Genomic DNA, 18,567 nt, shown 5'->3' on the forward strand with positions numbered 1-18,567 from the left:
TGTATTCATTCAGCATCAACACTGAGACATATTGCTTCAGGCATTCATCATTTGTAAATTGCTTTGCATAAAAGTATCCGCAAAAGGAATACATTTAAATAAATAATGAACAGCTTCCAGTGGAAGATACAAAAAATAAACAAAATGTATAATGATTGTGCTGGAAGTATTAACACTTTCATGGCAATTCGTAACGATTTTAGGTTTCGGTGAATTGGTGGCGAAATCATATAAATACGTGTTCGTACAAGTTCGTACAACTCTTAGAAAAAAAACTCAATTTTAAAGGCCCCCTGAAATCACAATGTAAGTTTTTTAGCTTTCAGTATGAATATGTTAGCCTTAAGGTTATGAATAAGCTGGTGTGTTCCAAAACAATGACAAAATTCACATTTAGGAGATACAATCATTCGAAACTTACAGTCTCTCACTTCCGCTAAAATGGGTCATGGATTTTTATGACATCACATCTTCTGTCCAATCAAATGCTCTAGAATATAAAGCGTCCCGATCCCTATGCTATAAATACCACCTGGCCAAAGCGACCGTTGACACGTCACGGAGCAATATGTGTTCAGTTGCTCAAACGCTCGAGTTTTATTCTGTTTTCCAACTGTACGTTGGTTAAAAATGAAATGGCTAGAATTTATTCACAGCTCTACTATTGAATCCAGTGTATCATCAGCGCTCGGGTTCACTTCCATGTCGCTGTCAAGTACGACTTGCAGTCTGTGAGGTAAACTAAACGCTATTGGCTATTTGAAAAGGGGGAGGAGCCATTCAATATGTCCCACCTTAGCTTCCAGTTTCAGTGGAAATTACGTCAACGCATCAAACAAAGCTGCGCGATCCAAGGCACTTCAAAAAACTTCACTTTAAAGAACCCTTTATGCCAAAAAGGTTCTATATGAGAAGAAATGTCTTACATTATTGACAATACTATCATGTTTAAGGGGTTACCAATTTGCCAAAATGTAAAATAGTTAGTGCTGGATGCTTCATGTGGTCATACTAACCTATAACCCGCTAGAATGTTCATTAACGTAGACTTCCCAGCTCCCGAGGGTCCCATGATGGCCACCAAAGCTCCGCTGGAAAAGTTCCCAGAGATCCCTTTCAGAAGAGTCTTGTAACCTGAAACAGGGTGGAACAGAGAAAGAGCCGTGTGAGAAACCTTCCACAGTCCGGACAATAAGCACAATGAACAACCTGAGCTGTTCCTCCCAAAATCCCATTCAAATTCTCCTGCTTACATAATGGTCAGTTTGTGATTGCAGGTGAAAAGGGTTATTTGTTTGTTCACTGTCGGGTTTCTGAAAATGTCCAGGTGAATGAACATGTTTGCCGGTGTGAGTATCTATGGATAAACCCTGTTCATAATCTGACCTGTTCCTCTCAGTGTACCTTTGTGTCTATAACTTTAAAAGAATAATGGGCTGATGCTATAACCTTTCTACCATACCTATTAATTTTCTTTTGTCGAGGTGTATAATGCATTCTTCACCATATTACGCTGCTTTGTCTGCAGATTTGTAAGGAACATTGCTCTGTAGGTCCTTGACTAATATACACTAGCCCAAAAGAGCATTTGAACGTTTACTTACTTAAAATGTATGAATTGTATCATTAGTAATCAATAGTAATGAAATCAATAGACAACAAAATGGGCATTTGTCACATTTTATCAACTTTGCAATACAAGACTTTTTAACACAAATTAAAGACTTTCAAATCATTCATTCGTGAAATGTGCTAACTTGTTTCAATAGAAATGTGATAACCTGATATCTAAAATAATGAAAATGCAGGTTTGGATGTTCGAAACAAGCATGCAACATGACTAGAAAACAAGCATGTTTAACTCCGCTTTTGGTTAGAAATCTTAAAGTTACTAAGATAAGGCAAAGTCCATTTTCAGGCAAGTCAGTTCACTCGCCAGCCATCTTGCAAACGCTCTCGGCAGCTGCGTTCCTTCATACAAGAATAGAAAGGAAAGATGCCGAAACCTACTACTAAAAAAAAAAAAAAAAATACTGCTACTGCATCTTAGTTTGAATTGTATAGCATTGTTTGTATATTTTTGGCATATGCAAAGTGTAGAGCAAATGCTGAGTGCAATTTATGTTTTATAAACTGAAAAATTTCTATTCATGAAATGTTTGTTTGAAATGTGGGATTTTGCTATCTTTCATAGCATTATGTTATCTAATGCACTGACATTTGTACATTTTAAGTAAATAGTTTTTGGGACGATTATAAACCCTTAGGAAAAAGACGTGCGCTAGTAGTGTACTTTAAATTTTGAAAATATATACTTTTTTAAAACAACTGTAACTGCAGATAGTGTTTCGTGATAATGAAATAAAATGCCAATTAAGTGTACTTAAGAGTAAAATTTCATGACTATGTTTTTTTAACGCACTTAAGTTCAGTTTTAAAAAGTGCACTTTGTGATATTATCAAATTTTACTTTAAAGTAGTCAATAATTGTATCCCTTAAAACTCATCTTTGATCAGAAAAATTACACATAAAAAAAAAAAAAATATTCCTTAAAATAGCTTGCATGTCTTTGGTTCACCGCAGTTTTAAAGCGAAATTTCTCAGCAATGGTGTTGACTTTGAATTTGCACATGATTTGTCTTAAAGCATTTTAAAAAAAAACAAAAAACTTAGACATATAAACAACATTAAATGCTTCACTTTCACCACAGGGGGACTTTAAGTACATTTTAAATGTTTTACTTATCTTGTATCATGATTAAAAGAAGTACATTTATTTTGATGTGTTGACTAACATACTAAAGCACATGTAAAGTACTTGATTGTATTTTTAACTGTAGTGTTATTCAATGTTACATTTTAATTTAATATATTTTAAACAAACTGAATTGCAACACCACAAATCTGTAATATTTGCATATGACATACAAGTTTCAATAGAAATTACATTCAAATATATTTCAGTTTACCATAAATACTTGTCAGTATGACGTAGAGCACTTTACTTATATTTCAAATACAATAGAGGTGTATTAATAATAGAAGTTTAGGTAACACTATTTTAGAGTGTACTTGTTACATATGTTACATGTACTTACCATAGTAATAACAGTAAATTATGCGTAATTACATGCAACTAAACCTCAACCAAATCCTAATCCTACCCTAACCCTATAGTAAGTACATGTAGTTAATTATTAATATGCATAATTACAGTGTAACAGTGACACCTTAAAATAAAGTGTAACCGAAGTTTATTAAATTACACATAAAGATGCACTTACATCTGACTGTAAAGTTCAGCTAATTGCATTTAAAATATTTTTAAACTACAATACATTTTAATTGAATTGCAATTAACATGCAATTAAGTGTCCGAAAGCATTACATTCAGTTCGCACTAATTGGGAAATGTTTTGTGTACAGAAAAGAGGACATCTCCAGGTTGACCGACTGTAACCTGTTATTTATCCAGTATCTGAGGCTGAGATGCTAATCCAATTGATTGCAGTGGCTGCCAGCTTAATTGGATTGTGCTTACAATCCGTCAGAGCAATACACAAATACACCTCTGACCTTCTCTGTCCGCTTTTAGCGCAGGATCCCAGGGCTTCTCCCTCTGATTGTGCACTATAGTAACCCCACCAACATAGAAACGTGCATCACACTATTAGGAAAGAAAGGCAGGATGATTTAGCTTGGTGCTCCTGATGTGCTGCATGTCAACCGAGGAGAGAGCTTTCCCTGGCCACGAGGGACATAGGTTACTTTGAGTCACGATCAAGTGTGCATGACGAAGAAATCGAGCCTGGTATTGCTGTATGATAACATCACTGTTTTATTTGCACCACTACTTAACGCCCCGACATACTTCAAGCTATACTTCAAGTATGAAACAGCTTGCCAAAGTGAACTTTCCGGAAAATATTCAAATCGCTTGGCAAACACAAATTCCCATGACCTGTGGGGTTAGATGTAAGTTTGACCGGTAGTCAAATGAAGTGCAGACAAACATTCATACGTAACCAAATAGTTTAGAGCATCAGCAATACTTAACATTCATGTTCATTTGGCATAGAGACTTCCACTGGTCCATGATTACCAAACACAGATAATAAAGTCGACTGGTATTTGTCATCATTTTATTTTAATTTATCAATCTCATAAACACACTGGTTTGTAGCGCTATTAGTTTTACCGTTAAGTGCACTTTGTTTTTTACCTATGCGGCTAATAAATCGGACATATCACATATTTAAAAGGAAATAGCTTACTTCTGCGTTGAAGAATAAGGTGGACAGGCTAAAACAAAATGGTTTATTCATTTTATGACTATATAAAAACCTACCAAATTTAAAAAAATACAAATAAACATATAGAACCAGATCATACTGGCTACACAAACAAATAAGTACCACCGTATTATGATTTTTTATGGCTTACAACAGTATAACTTAGTTGAGTCATGGTATCAGATTTAAATTCTATGGTATTTTGAAAAGTACTATGATACTGAAATTTACATATCATGGAATTTACATACACGGCACCTCCAAGAATACCATGATACATGGTACTTGCGCAAAACACCATTGTAGCATCAAAAAACCATGTCCAAGAAAAAAACATATTAGTACCATGCTAATGTTTGTAAGTGTTTAGACATGTACCATGTACAATCGCCATGTTGTTTTAACACTAGAACGGCTGTGATGGTCATCTTGACCGTTTTGAATTTTATATCTGCAATAACTTGAAAAAATAAATAAAATCCTGCTGGTACCTGACTTTTCCTAAAAGTTTCTGCATTTTCATTTTTAAAATGTTTTTCATATAAATTATGAAACAAATGAACACATTTACCTATTTCGGCCATAGACGGTCATATTGACCGCACTGAATTTCGCGGTATTTTTTGTTACATTTCCCGCAGTTGCCCTTTGTCTCTCTCACTGTCAACAGAAGATCTAAATAAGATACTTTTAGTTGTTATTATCTTGTTCTGAGTTATGTTGAATGGATATGAAAATATAGGCTATCTGTTGCGAATATGCGATAATTACGGTAGGCTACTAATGATATTATTATTTATAAATGTATAATTAAACTTGTTTAAATGTACAGTTTGGTGTTGTTTGGTTTTTAAAAGATATCCTAATACAATAAATGCATTAATCTCTCAATTGGGTATTTATCATTAAAGATTTAAAAGATATAGATATAGTTATGGAATTCTGGCACTTCTAGTGTTAGATACCATGGTACTTTGAAGTACTTATGAGCACCATGTAGATGCCAGAGAACATGTCAATCATTCAGTGCCATGGTATACAGTATATTACAGTACCATAGTACTTTTTCACTGATTCTAAGGATATATGAAATATGTCAGTGCAGAACTTTGCATTGATCTTGTTCTACCGGTACATGTTCATCTTTTCATGTGACCAGTTAGTCAATGCTGAATCATGCTGGTCTTTTACCCTACAGTTATGTAGACATAACTTCTTATCTATTTGTTACAGTGCAGGTCCAATGCCTCCTTATCTGTTAGTTACAGGGCAGTGAAAGAAGTTTTGGTTGGGGCTGGGTGGGAAAGAGCTTCCCAAACAGCAGCCTAGTGTCGGCCCAGATCCGGCCCACATCTGGGCAGTGTAGAAGCCATGTGTACCAGATGTGGGCCGACACCATGTTGCTGTCTTGTTTGCTAAGTGCTTATTACTCTGCTGTTGTACATCAGCTGATTTATTGCAATACTAATAAAAAGTGCAATTCAAAACAACACTTTTTCTCTTCCAGTGTTACAGACAGCTATTTTGGCCTTTTTTGACCAATGAAGGGAGATCTCATTGGGTAATTGAGCCAAAGCTAAAGGCCTCCTTGGTAAACACCTCACTTTCTCTAAAGCAGGTTTGCCCATGCGGCTCTTTCAGCGTGAAATCTAGGAGACACTACTACAGCACGAGGGTCAAATCATCAGCCGAAAGGAGGAGGAGAGACGTCACAGAGTTCACTTTGGTCTTCTACATGCTGCAGTAGGAGGCATTGATGTTATTTTCTGTGACATTTTCACCCCTACCGGAGGTTACTCAAGGCTGTGCAGGCTTCTTTAAATGCTCTTGAAAAGTTCGACCAAAACAAACATTGTGAAAAGGTTATTTTAAGGCATGGTACACAGCATAAAGTACACAGAATATGAGTTTCAAGCTACAGCATTCTTATATACATATATGCACATTGCAAGTACTCAAATTGACACAGAAAGCAGCCATACAGAGTTTTTAAACAAATGCTAATGACCCAGTTTACATGCAAGTATATATATATATATATTTTTCCAAATATTGGGCCTCCTTGGAAACATTGGTATAATTTGAACATTATGGATTCATTGCCAGTGATTGTGTCATAAATATTTAATAATGCAATCTGCAGGAGTGAACAGCCTGTTTCAGGTGTTGTTGACTCAGAAACCATCAGCCAGTCACATATATATGGTTTAAATACCATATATATATATATATATATATATATATATATATATATATATATATATATATATATATATATGGTATTTAAACAGCCCATATACAAAGAGAAGAGAACATGCATGTACCCATATACCTCTTTAATTTAATTGGATTAATTTCACTTCTTTTTCACCGGGGACACTTTGGGTTTGAGTAATGATGAATAACCTTTTCTTTGTGCTGACCAGATGCCCTTCAAATAGCTATAAAGTTGTGGTCATGTGACCTTGACAGATGAGTTGTCACAACTTTTCAGATCACATAAACAACACCTGAAACAGGCTGTTCACTCCTGCAGATTGCATTATTAAATATTTATGACACAATCACTGGCAATGAATCCATAATGTTCAAATTATACCAATGTTTCCAAGGAGGCCCAATATTTGGAAAAAGATGATATGGCAACATCGATCTGATGGCAACATCAAGATTCAGCTATCAAGACGTCTACTGCCAGGGTCATACATCTGAGCATATAAATGTTAACAGCATACTTTATTTTGCAGAACAGGTACAATAAAGTTAATAATGAATGAGCTAAACTGAGAGTCACATTGTCCTCCAGTGTTATATTATTAATAGAACATATATGGGAAAGTTTAGCTGATAATGTTCAATATTAATATATCCTTCAGTTCTTTCTCATAAATACCAGTCAGCAACACTGATCTATAAACTTATAGATGCACATTTTGTTTAAAACATTCAAATAAATATACAATAACATTTAGAATATTTCATGAAGTGCCATTTTTATTTTCATTTTCGATGTTAGTGCATAGATCCTGGGAACATGTGATGTGTTATGATACGTGATGAAGACAGCACACTCAGGAATAATCCACTAATCCAGCACAGAGACACGTATGTTGTTTGTGCGTTTCAAGTAAAAGCCTTTTTCAGTGATCGAATATGGAGTTGACAACTCATAGAAAATGAAAGTGAACAATCTACATCTAAGATACTCCGCCAAGTTATACCTCTTCCACAAGCATCTCTCATTCGCAGCCTTATCTTCACAAGTGCAGAGCTGCTGGTTTGCTCAAAGCAGAGGTCACTGCAGTTTACTGACCGATAGTAACCGGCTGTGAGAGCGGAGCTGGGCTGATGCTCTCCCTTTCCTCTCAGTATGGATTACAAAGATTTGTTAGACAGCTCAAAGGCCCGGTTTCAATGGCAATCAATTGATAATAAACAGCACATCGCTCTCTATTGCTTTTCAGTAAAAAACAAAAAACAAAAAAAAAAAAGAGAGCTAGAATTCTATTGATAAAATGCCAGATGGACTTGCTTTAAGTCAACGTGAAATCAAAACTGTCCCTACTCTATGTAATTTCCTAAACATGTTTAAGATGTAAATGATTCATCGGTGCTCAATTATTCCACAGAATTGAAAGAGTACTATATTCACACGATATACTGCTAATATTATTATTTCTGCAGTATAAGATATACTGTGAGAATTTGCTGTATGCATTCAATACTAAAATGAGCAACTAAATTTCCCATAATGTGCAGTGCAGAGCAAAGTACATCAGGGCTGCAACAACTAATCGATAAAATCGATTATTATGGATAATGAAAATAAATAATGAATTTGACTCAGAAACCATCAGCCAGTCACATAGCTTTATGGTATTGAATTGCCAATTTCTGTGGACACAGAGTGAGCTGCTGCGGGAAAGGAACATGATCCAAGTCGTCCGAAACATGAGATTACTTTAAACAAAAGCATTTAATCGTGCATGCTATTTATATTTAAATGAAAATAGCCATTTATAATAAATGCAATTAGTTGAACTTAAGAGCGCTTTTTTTATCCCACTAAAGTAGGACTTAAGTACATCTTTATAATATGGTTAAAGTAAACTGCCAAATGTACTGAAAAGCATTTATTTAAACATTTGGTGGACACCACTGTATGAAAATAATAATAATATGGAAGTCAATGGGGTTCATCAAATGTTTGGTTAACCATGTTCTACAAAATATCGTTTGTGTTCAGCAGAAGAAAGAAAACGGGTCATAAAGGTTTGGAACAACATGAGAGAGAGAGAAAATGATGACAGAATTTTCATTTTTGGGTGAACTATCCTTTTAAAGAAGATTTAAACTTTCAATTTGCAGTGATGCCCTTAAAGCAATTGGAATCATCATCATATACAAAACCTTATATTTTATATGCATAATTATATTTCAGTGCACAAATATTATCATATTGAATGAATTAATTGTTGTCAACCAAGTTAGCAGCATCACATAAAAAACCAGCTGCAGATGCCAGAGGATCTGTTCATCCTGAGACTCTGAAAGCTGCATGTGATCTGCACAAAACACCCGGGTTATATCGGTCCCGTCCACATCTTTCCCATACCTCCGCTCTGTGACATCATTACTATCCCTGACCATTTCATGACCAGACACTTTTAACCGTGCACGGCTGTTTGCCAGTTCAGTCCATTTGCTGCCCGTGTCTGATGTTGAGTGCATGAGTCAGGGATTTCTGCTGTTTTTGGAGAAAGCCAAAAAAAGCTGATGCTATCTAAGAGGATTGAACCAAAGACATTGAGGGAAGTCACCAGTTGTATGAGCCAGTTGGGACTAGGACTTGTGTTTATTGTATGGTAAGGCTGTTGGAAGAAGCGACACTGGAGTGTGGCATTGAAGTTTCATTACTTCAGGCAAATGTTTCCACATTTCAAACTGTCATAACCTCACACAATCGGTGCTCGGGCCCTAAATATTCACAATACATTACAATTTAAATAAACTAGTTCAAACTGATTTTAAAAACAAAATTATTATTATCATTATTACTCTCATATCATACATAACCTTTAGACTATACTGTTATGTAACAATATTTCCACCCAGAAATAGGTAATTTATAGTGGCCACCATAAAAGTGCCATATGAAAGTAGTCCATATATGATGATAAAAATAGCAGAATTACATTTTTTTTGGATGAACATTTCCTTTAAGCAGCAGGTCAGATGTTGTAAGTTGACTGGAAATTCTCAGTGCAAATGTGTAAATTTCCCTGACTAAGCATTAGGAAACACACAATTAATAAAAATATGAATTACATTTTCAATGGTTTTCGAACTGGGGTCCAGGGACCCTTCGGAGGGAAGGAAGGATTTTAGAAGATAAGTGTTTACAGTCTTTAGAAAGCAAAATAAAAATTTTGCTTTCTAAAGACTGTTCAGAAATCATGAGATTTATTTAGAATTTTGATAAATTATTATTTACTTTATGGCAGTGGATATAAGTGCCCAGATGGTTTGGCTACAATTAGCCACACTAAGGGCCAGATTTACTACAGCTTGCACCAGCGCAAACCCTCTTTTTGGAGTTAAAAAACTATGGTCAGGATTTACAAAAGACAAATTATCGCTGAAAAGCCGTGGCCAGTTATTTTTGCTGACCTTATTGCATAAGCATGTGTAGGAGTTTCCCTTTCAGATGCAAAATTTATGGGAGTAGAGTATTTAAATGAATCATTTACTAAGGTTTGTGCTCGTCAATTTACTGTGGTTTGTGCCATTATTTACCGCCCAAAACAAGCATGTCTTAAACCAAATGCTAACTGGTAGATTACGTTGGTCATTATGGAAATGATCCGGCAGTGTCTATGTTCTCTAAAATTCAGTATAGATCAAGCGTACTGAACTTTCCACTCCCATCGGCACTGTTTTGGAATTGTGCTCTTGCTAATTTGCCCTGTTTAGTAAATCTGGCCCTAAGGCTGCATTTACATTACATGGTTCAAGTGACCCAATTCCAATTTCTCCTCTCATGTGGCACAGATTGGATGTGACCCATGAATGTGTAAACAGGGAAAAAGCACACGGATTCCGATGTTCTCAGAAAGGTTTCAGACCTCATTCATATGTGGAAATAAATCTAAATGAATAGGATACATGCATTTGCATGCAAGCGGACAGATCGGATATTTCCCTGTCAATGCGAGTCGTGCGTCATTGAAAAAGCGACGGAGGCTAATGACATCAAGTCACCACGATCACATGACTCTTTCCAATGGCACAATGGAGGACGAAGCAGCAATCCAATGTTTTGCTGACCTTTAGAAGATGGTGCGAAAAGCAAAGCTTGTATTATGATTTCATCTGCGTCCACTGCAAATCATGCCGTTTTTACTTCCTTTTTGGCCCAAGCTTTTCCGGGTCAATACGTCTACCTTGGGTTGTTTTACCAAGTGTATACTGCAAATGCAGATACCAGAAATGGGTCACTTTTAAAAGAAGATGTAAGATGGTCATCAAAAAAAGATTCAGATATAGTCAACAAATCAGAATTGGGCATCAAGACCTGCAATGTAAATATGGCCTAAGTGCAAATAGATAGATGCTATTTACATTATTGTCAAAATATCAGTATTTTCTTTGGACTAGGTGTAAATAGCTGTTAGATGCTACAAATAAACAGTGGAAGATGTCCAGTGTATTGCAGTATATTATAGAACAGTATGCAATGAAATCAACATATACAGTGTATATGATTATATTTATTAAAATAAATGGATGCTGCCATATTGGGACATTACTTGTCCCTATCCCTAAAGCCCTCCCCTACCCCTAAACCGACCTGATTACCACTTTACTTCCACTGTTTGACACTTTTTTCAACTTTTCGAATATAATCTTATTTTTTATTAAAAATAAACGTCTCTCTGAGCTGATATGCGATTGGAAAAGGCAGAATAAGTTCAGAAAAAGGTGGATTCGAACTCTGGTCGGTCATGTCAAAAGCTAACGTCATCCGCCTTACTATCCACACCACGGTCCTGTTATCAGCGTGATTTCTTTTGTCATTTTGTAATAGTGGGAGGAGTTAGTATAAATAGCCTCTGCCAACAAGGTGGGATTTTTGTACTTGCTGTACACACTTCTTTTATTTGATCATTTTAATATTTTATTTGATATTTTATCAAATACAAGACAGCATTGCAGTCTCTCATCTCGCTATATCAGATGCAATTATATATATAAGATCACTTTTAAGTAGTGATAGTTAAAGTAGAGTAAGCAAAAAACAGAAAAACTAGCATTGACAATGTTATGAACAGTATGATATGCAAGATTTAGGACAGGAAAAACACCTTTATATCTGCAAACAGCATTAGGGCCAATGTGTAAGCTATCCATTCTTCTTAGCAGAAGGGCTGGGTAACACTGAGCAGCAAATGAGCACATCCAAAAATACTTCTGATACTGCTATAGGGGAGATATGTGAAAAATACAACCTGACAAAAACAAAAAAGTAGTAAAAAAAAAAAAAAAGATTGTAGGATGAAAAAAGCCCATCTCTTGAGCTGAACTCTGTCGTCTGTTCTGGCTTGGGTCACCGTGATTTTGTGGCTATATGTGTTCCTGGTCAGCATATTTTGTTGATCATGGAACAAAATTCCTGTCAGAAAATGTAGTCCTAACCATATCACAATCCAGATGGTCAGCCTAATGAAGACATCACTGTCCATCAAAAAAAAACTGATCCTTTAAGGTGAACGTAAAATAAAGAGCAAAGCCAAGGCAAAGCAGATAGCTGGGTCGTTATGTCAACCGTAGTGCTTAAATAATGAATTCACTTCAGAGGATAACATCCTTAGACATTCTCAGGATAACATCCACCAAAAAGGACATTTAAAAAAAAAAAAAGTCTAAACCCACTCTTGGCTAACACAGTCAACATCCTACACTCTCCATATCCGTAGACAATTCATTTGCACTGCTTTGCCAAGCTGTATCCAAAACAAACTATTCCCCTAGAAATCAATCCAATTCCCAGAATATTTCCAATAGAAACCAACAAATCCCCTTACAGTAAATTAAATTAAAACATACAGCAAGATTAGTTGACTTTTCATTCAAATTAGTTTGTAGTATGCTTTTAAAATACATTTTAGACATACATTTGTGCAAATCAGTTTAAAAACGCACATTAAACAAGTATTAAACTATTCCCACTATCCTACGAAAGATGGATTTCATTTTGTAGCATTCTTTAATTTTTTACCATAAAAAATATTTAATAGAGTGCACAAAGACACATATGCGAGTCCCTATGGCTGTGAAGAAGTACACCTTAGCATACATAAAAAAGCACCTATTAATGAAATAAATATACTTTAAAAGAAAATACGAGCTCAATGCGATCCAGTTTTCAGACACTTAATTGCATGTTAATTGTAATTAAATGGAAATGTATTAGTTTATGCAAAGTTTAAATTGATAGTGTATGCAATTACCTGAACTTTATATTGCTTTTGTTAAATGAATATATACTGTATCATCATTTCTTTTGAGACTCGTAAGTCATGTGTCACATTTGTAATGATGAAGTTGCAATTGAGCAAAATAATATTTACTAAAAAGTATTGCGTGAAATGGATAACATAATTTACTTTTGTACTTTAGTTATTTAACACAATAAAGTGTATAGTAAAGCACAACCTTACCTTTGAATGTCATTTAAAGTGCTTTGAGGCTTGAGGTTCAAACATTACCTTTTTTCCTCCACCATGGTCCTTCAGGAACCGAGTACGAGAGATCTTTGAATTCGATGTTGACTGCGGGTCTGCGGGGGAGATATGAAAAACGCTGGGCCTCGGTCAGATTGTTCTCAACTTTTTTCAGGTGTCCGTGCAACAGCGGTGTTTGCTGACTGCCGAAGGGCTTGGATATCATTTCATCAATGGAAACACACACGGTTCTGGGGTCTAGCATGAGATCCGGAGGTCCATTGGTATTCTGAGGATGGATGGAGAGAACGCTTATGTAATACACTGCAGCCTTGAGGGAAAAGACATGAGGTTTCGAGACACTTAGGACTCAAAATCTCTACTGACAAATTAGCGATGTTCAGAAGTCATCAAGGATAAAATGAACAAGTGTAAGAAGACACTATTAGCACTCACACAAACACACACACACATTAGGTTTCCATGTTTTATGGGGACATAGATGTAATGATTTTTATACTGTACACACTGTATATTCTCTCCCATTACACTAACCCTACACCTAAATCTACCCATCACACAAAACTTTCTGCATTTTTACATTTTCAAAAAAAACATTGCTTAGTAGGATGTTTAAGCTGGTTTCCTCATGGGGACCAAAAACAATTGTTTCCACGAGGTCAAAATTTAGAGGTATTACTATACTTGTGGAACATAGGTAATACCAGGAACACACGCACGCACACACACACCACACTGAAAAAAAATTGGAGTAGGATTTACTTGAAAAAAGCTAGGCAACTTTTTCCACTCTGCTAGTAAAATGCTAGTAAATTTACAAAGATTTGCCAAGTAAAAACCTAAACATATTTATCAGCAGCTTTAATTAGAAATCTTTAAGTTAAAATTTACTTGGAATATGGAATTAAGTAAAATTTACTTAACCTAGTTAAGTGAAAGTAATAAATAAAATAAGTAATTTTAACTTGGCTAGTAAAAGGTTGATTAATATCGATTTAGTTGAAATTTCCTTTGCATTACATTTCACTCAATCAATATTATTGAATTATAGCAGTCATTTATAGTATGTTTTACTTAGAGTATCTAAGTAATTTATTCTTCATCATGTCAGATGTTAAGCTTGATGTGAATGCAAAGACCTCAATACTTGGTAGACAATACACAATGACGGTAACATTTGATGGATCGTTTTTTTGTTTGAATGTGTCATTTTGAGCATAAAATTTACTCGAAATGTCACAAAATGGCAAGTTACCAATCCTGACAACAAAAGCAATGATAAAACAGTGTAAATACAGCTGGAAACCAGTGAAAAATGAACCTCATTAATTATGCAAGGTCCAGTGTATGATGGGAACCCCAGTATCAGAAAAGTTGAGTAATTTTTAGTTAATTTTATTGAGTTGATATTTACGCTTTCATTTCTACTCGCTTGAATTAAGTACTGATATGGAATTAACTTAGTTTTTTATTCTTTATTCTTGCCTGAACTAACTTTTTCTTGTAAATTACATTGGTTTTTTTCAGTAGTATTTACCTTACCAAAAAATCATTTTTTACAGTGCATGAATGTGTTGCTTTATAGCAAAATACCAATAAACGTAGCAATGCCTCTTGTAAACAATGATATATCCATGCTATATTAGTACATCGGAGTACCATGGTATTTAGATCGAAAGACCATGTTATTGCTCTCTAATGCCATCACTGTACTACTGACAGTATTTTTTTTTATATTAAGAAGAATAAGCAATAAGCATCAACACCACATATAACATATATAAGACATATAACATACACGTAGCATAAAATAAAAGTTAATCAGAAATGCATGCGAAATATAAACAGAGACAACCTAATCTCTCTTTCTCTCTCTCTAACCACACAAGGCAGATGAGGTTACTATCGGACAAAGCTTATTCTAAGCTGAGAAAAAAAACAGTGATGGCTAAACGTGAGTTTAATGCAGTAATGTGTTCCTCCATATTAAGACTGTATGATGTAATATAAAAGGATATTAAAACATCATCATCACATATGGCATTTTAAGAATGTATCAATTTAGTGCTGGCACTACATTTCTATATTTATATATATATATATATATATATGTATATTAAATATTTAGCAACTGATCGTGCAATATCTTTGCAACAACAATGTTATGCAGTCTGTGACACCAGGACAGTCATGTAAAGAGCTGACAGATCTGTGCACGGGTTACTCGGGTTCACTCGGAATATAGGCTACACATCAATCAAGCATGTTTTAAACATACTGTTTATTATACACAGCTAAATGTGTTAAGTATTACATGGTGAAATCAAAAATTCATATTTAAATATGTGTATATATATATATATATATATATATATATATATATATATATACACACACACATGCATACATATAGATAGATAAATATCTATATCAATGAGATAAAAAAAAATCTATCTTACCATTATGATGGAGTTGGTCACTGCAGTATTGTTGACTGAAAAGGCAGCCATAAGACATGCCATTCCTTTAAAATGTGCAGCGACTAAATCCGATTCTGGCCAATGCAGTGAGATCTTGCATTTGTTTGGTCCTCAGCAGCTCCTCTTTCACGCTCTCCTCGCGATGTTATTGTTTACAAGAGCAGTACCTGCGCGCGGTGTTCAGATGGTGACGTCACTATAACCGTACGGGCAGGACACACACAGGACACATACGGGACGCGTTTTTGCTATGAAAGGGAACACACGACACGGGAAAAAATCGGAGAAGTTTCGAGGTGCGTTTTAAAAAGCGGACCTGTTTTCAATAAACGTCGTCGAGACGCAAACGTACGCAAAATAGAACGATATATATATATATATATATATATATATATATATATATGTCATCTGTCTATTCAAGCCCATAGACAGAAGTTCAATATAGCCAAGTTCAACTTTTCATTCTACCAATGCAGAATGCATTAAGAACAGGTTTAAGGCACATGTACACCCTCTGGTGGCTTCTCACTGAAAAAGAGTTTTTGCCCATTTCATTGTAAGTATAGAAAAAAAGCCAGTTCAGTTGGGTATGGTTCTTTACCTAACAGTTTTGAAACCAGGGTGTGTGTGAGTGAGTGTGAATGGGTTGTGTATGTGTAGAGAGAAAGGGTCCTGGTCACAAGGTCCTGCATGTCAGCTGCTATTGCCGCTGATGTGGGTCCTGAATAGTAGATTTTTGCTGACAACGTTTCTGGCCATACACAGTTGCACAACTACCTGTTTTTCCAACTACCTGTTTTCCAATGAGTTTCCACTGCAGAAAAATACACATAATGAGTGTTAAATGAGGTCATTCAACATAACTATAGGCTATTTTTAATTTACAATAACATTTCTATCAGCATTGATTCTGATCAGGGGCCAGTTGCATAAACCTCTAAGACTAGTCTTACAAGTTAGACATCAAATTTGTTTCTTTTAGACTGTTCATAGCTTTTTTAAATCAGTTAAATAAAAACGTAGATTGGCCTAATGTAATACCGAAAAGTAAGACTGACTGGCCCTGACTAACTGCTAGTGGGTCATACTGAACTTAACGTAATTGCTATGTTTATGCAACCGGCCCCAGGTCTTAGCGTAAAATGGCGTATTTATGCATCCCAGGCCAGTAGTTGGCGATGTTACTTTGCAAAGATTTAAGGAACACTCTTTATGTGCTTTGGCCGTTCATTTACCGGACAACAGCGTTTTTGCGGCCCGAAAACACAGACTTTTGAAAACTGGTTTCAAAGTGGAATGTTTTTTAAACAATATTGTTATCATCTCCGATACTGTTTTTATACAAAAAGAATGCAAATTTGTATAGATGGTGATGTCATGCACATGCATTTTACGTGTTCAGTCTACAGGCGCATAGTGTTTCTTTACAAAGTGGCATCGCCTACTACTGTCCTGGCAGCAGAATAAAGTGTTTTTAGTCATTTTCGCGGATGCGTGTGAACGGGGATTGTTTTGAAAACGTTGTCGTCTGTACGAAAAAAAAAAAGAAGAGGAAAAACTTTTCTGTTTTTAGTACATTGTTTTCATGTAAACAAGTTGAATACTGTCATGTAAACCATAGATATATGCCAACTTGCCTGGAGCGGTCAGATCTAAATACAGATATCTATGGTGTAAACGCCCCCTTAGTGTGTTGTACACGCACCTAAAGGATTATTAGGAACACCATACTAATACTGTGTTTGACCCCCTTTTGCCTTCAGAACTGCCTTAATTCTACGTGGCATTGATTCAACAAGGTGCTGAAAGCATTCTTTTGAAATGTTGGCCCATATTGATAGGATAGCATCTTGCAGTTGATGGAGATTTGTGGGATGCACATCCAGGGCACGAAGCTCCCGTTCCACCACATCCCAAAGATGCTCTATTGGGTTGAGATCTGGTGACTGTGGGGGCCATTTTAGTACAGTGAACTCATTGTCATTTTCAAGAAACCAATTTGAAATCATTCGAGCTTTGTGACATGGTGCATTATTGCTGGAAGTAGCCATCAGAGGATGGGTACATGGTGGCCATAAAGGGATGGACATGTCAGAAACAATGCTCAGGTAGGCCGTGACATTTAAACGATGCCCAATTGGCACTAAGGGGCCTAAAGTGTGCCAAAAAAACCATCGCCCACACCATTACACCACCACCAGCCTGCACAGTGGTAACAAGGCATGATGGATCCATGTTCTCATTCTTGTTACGCCAAATTCTGACTCTACCATCTGAATGTCTCAACAGAAATCGAGACTCATCAGACTAGGCAACATTTTTACAGTCTTCAACTGTCCAATTTTGGTGAGCTCTTGCAAACTAGAGCCTCTTTTTCCTATTTGTAGTGGAGATGAGTGGTACCCGGTGAGGTCTTCTGCTGTTGTAGCCCATCCGCCTCAAGGTTGTGCGTGTTGTGGCTTCACAAATGCTTTGCTGCATACCTCAGTTGTAACGAGTGGTTATTTTAGTCAAAGTTGCTCTTCTATCAGCTTGAATCAGTCGGCCCATTCTCCTCTGACCTCTAGCATCAACAAGGCATTTTCGCTCACAGGACTGCCGCATACTGGATGTTTTTCCCTTTTCACACCATTCTTTGTAAACCCTAGAAATGGTTGTGCGTGAATATCCCAGTAACTGAGCAGATTGTGAAATACTCATACCGGCCCGTCCGGCACCAACAACCATGCCACGCTCAAAATTGCTTAAATCACCTTTCTTTCCCATTCTGACATTCAGTTTGGAGTTCAGGAGATTGTCTTGACCATGACCAAACTCCTAAATGCATTGAAGCAACTGCCATGTGATTGGTTGATTAGATAATTGCATTAATGAGAAATTGAACAGGTGTTCCTAATAATCCTTTAGGTGAGTGTAATGTCAGTCTGTGTTCCCCTGTTTCATGTTAGTAGCTCCCTGTTAAGTATATTAGTCTCCCCAGGTGTTTCTCATTGACCACGCCCCCTTGTTATCCTGTTTAGATCGTTTGCCCCTGTATTTAAGCCCTGTTT

General features: G+C 36.0%; 1 protein-coding gene across 2 annotated transcripts in view; it reads right to left on the bottom strand.

The window, feature by feature from the left end:
• abcg1 (ATP-binding cassette, sub-family G (WHITE), member 1) overlaps nucleotides 1-15,696 on the bottom strand; it is a 31,867-nt gene extending 16,171 nt beyond the window's left edge. For both annotated transcript variants that reach the window (XM_077207686.1, XM_077207685.1), the window contains exons 1-3: nucleotides 15,497-15,696; nucleotides 13,062-13,305; nucleotides 1,017-1,134 (exon numbers count right to left, since the gene is read on the bottom strand). In XM_077207686.1, the coding sequence (XP_077063801.1) occupies nucleotides 1,017-1,134; nucleotides 13,062-13,305; nucleotides 15,497-15,559 (425 nt within the window). In that variant the 5' untranslated portion in view covers nucleotides 15,560-15,696. The remainder of the gene's footprint in view (nucleotides 1-1,016; nucleotides 1,135-13,061; nucleotides 13,306-15,496) is intronic.
• Nucleotides 15,697-18,567: the final 2,871 nt, after the last annotated feature.

This window comes from Siphateles boraxobius, unplaced genomic scaffold, assembly GCF_051911475.1.
Source record: "Siphateles boraxobius isolate OS27281-9 unplaced genomic scaffold, OSU_SipBor_1 6, whole genome shotgun sequence".
Taxonomy (NCBI): Eukaryota; Metazoa; Chordata; class Actinopteri; order Cypriniformes; family Leuciscidae; genus Siphateles; species Siphateles boraxobius.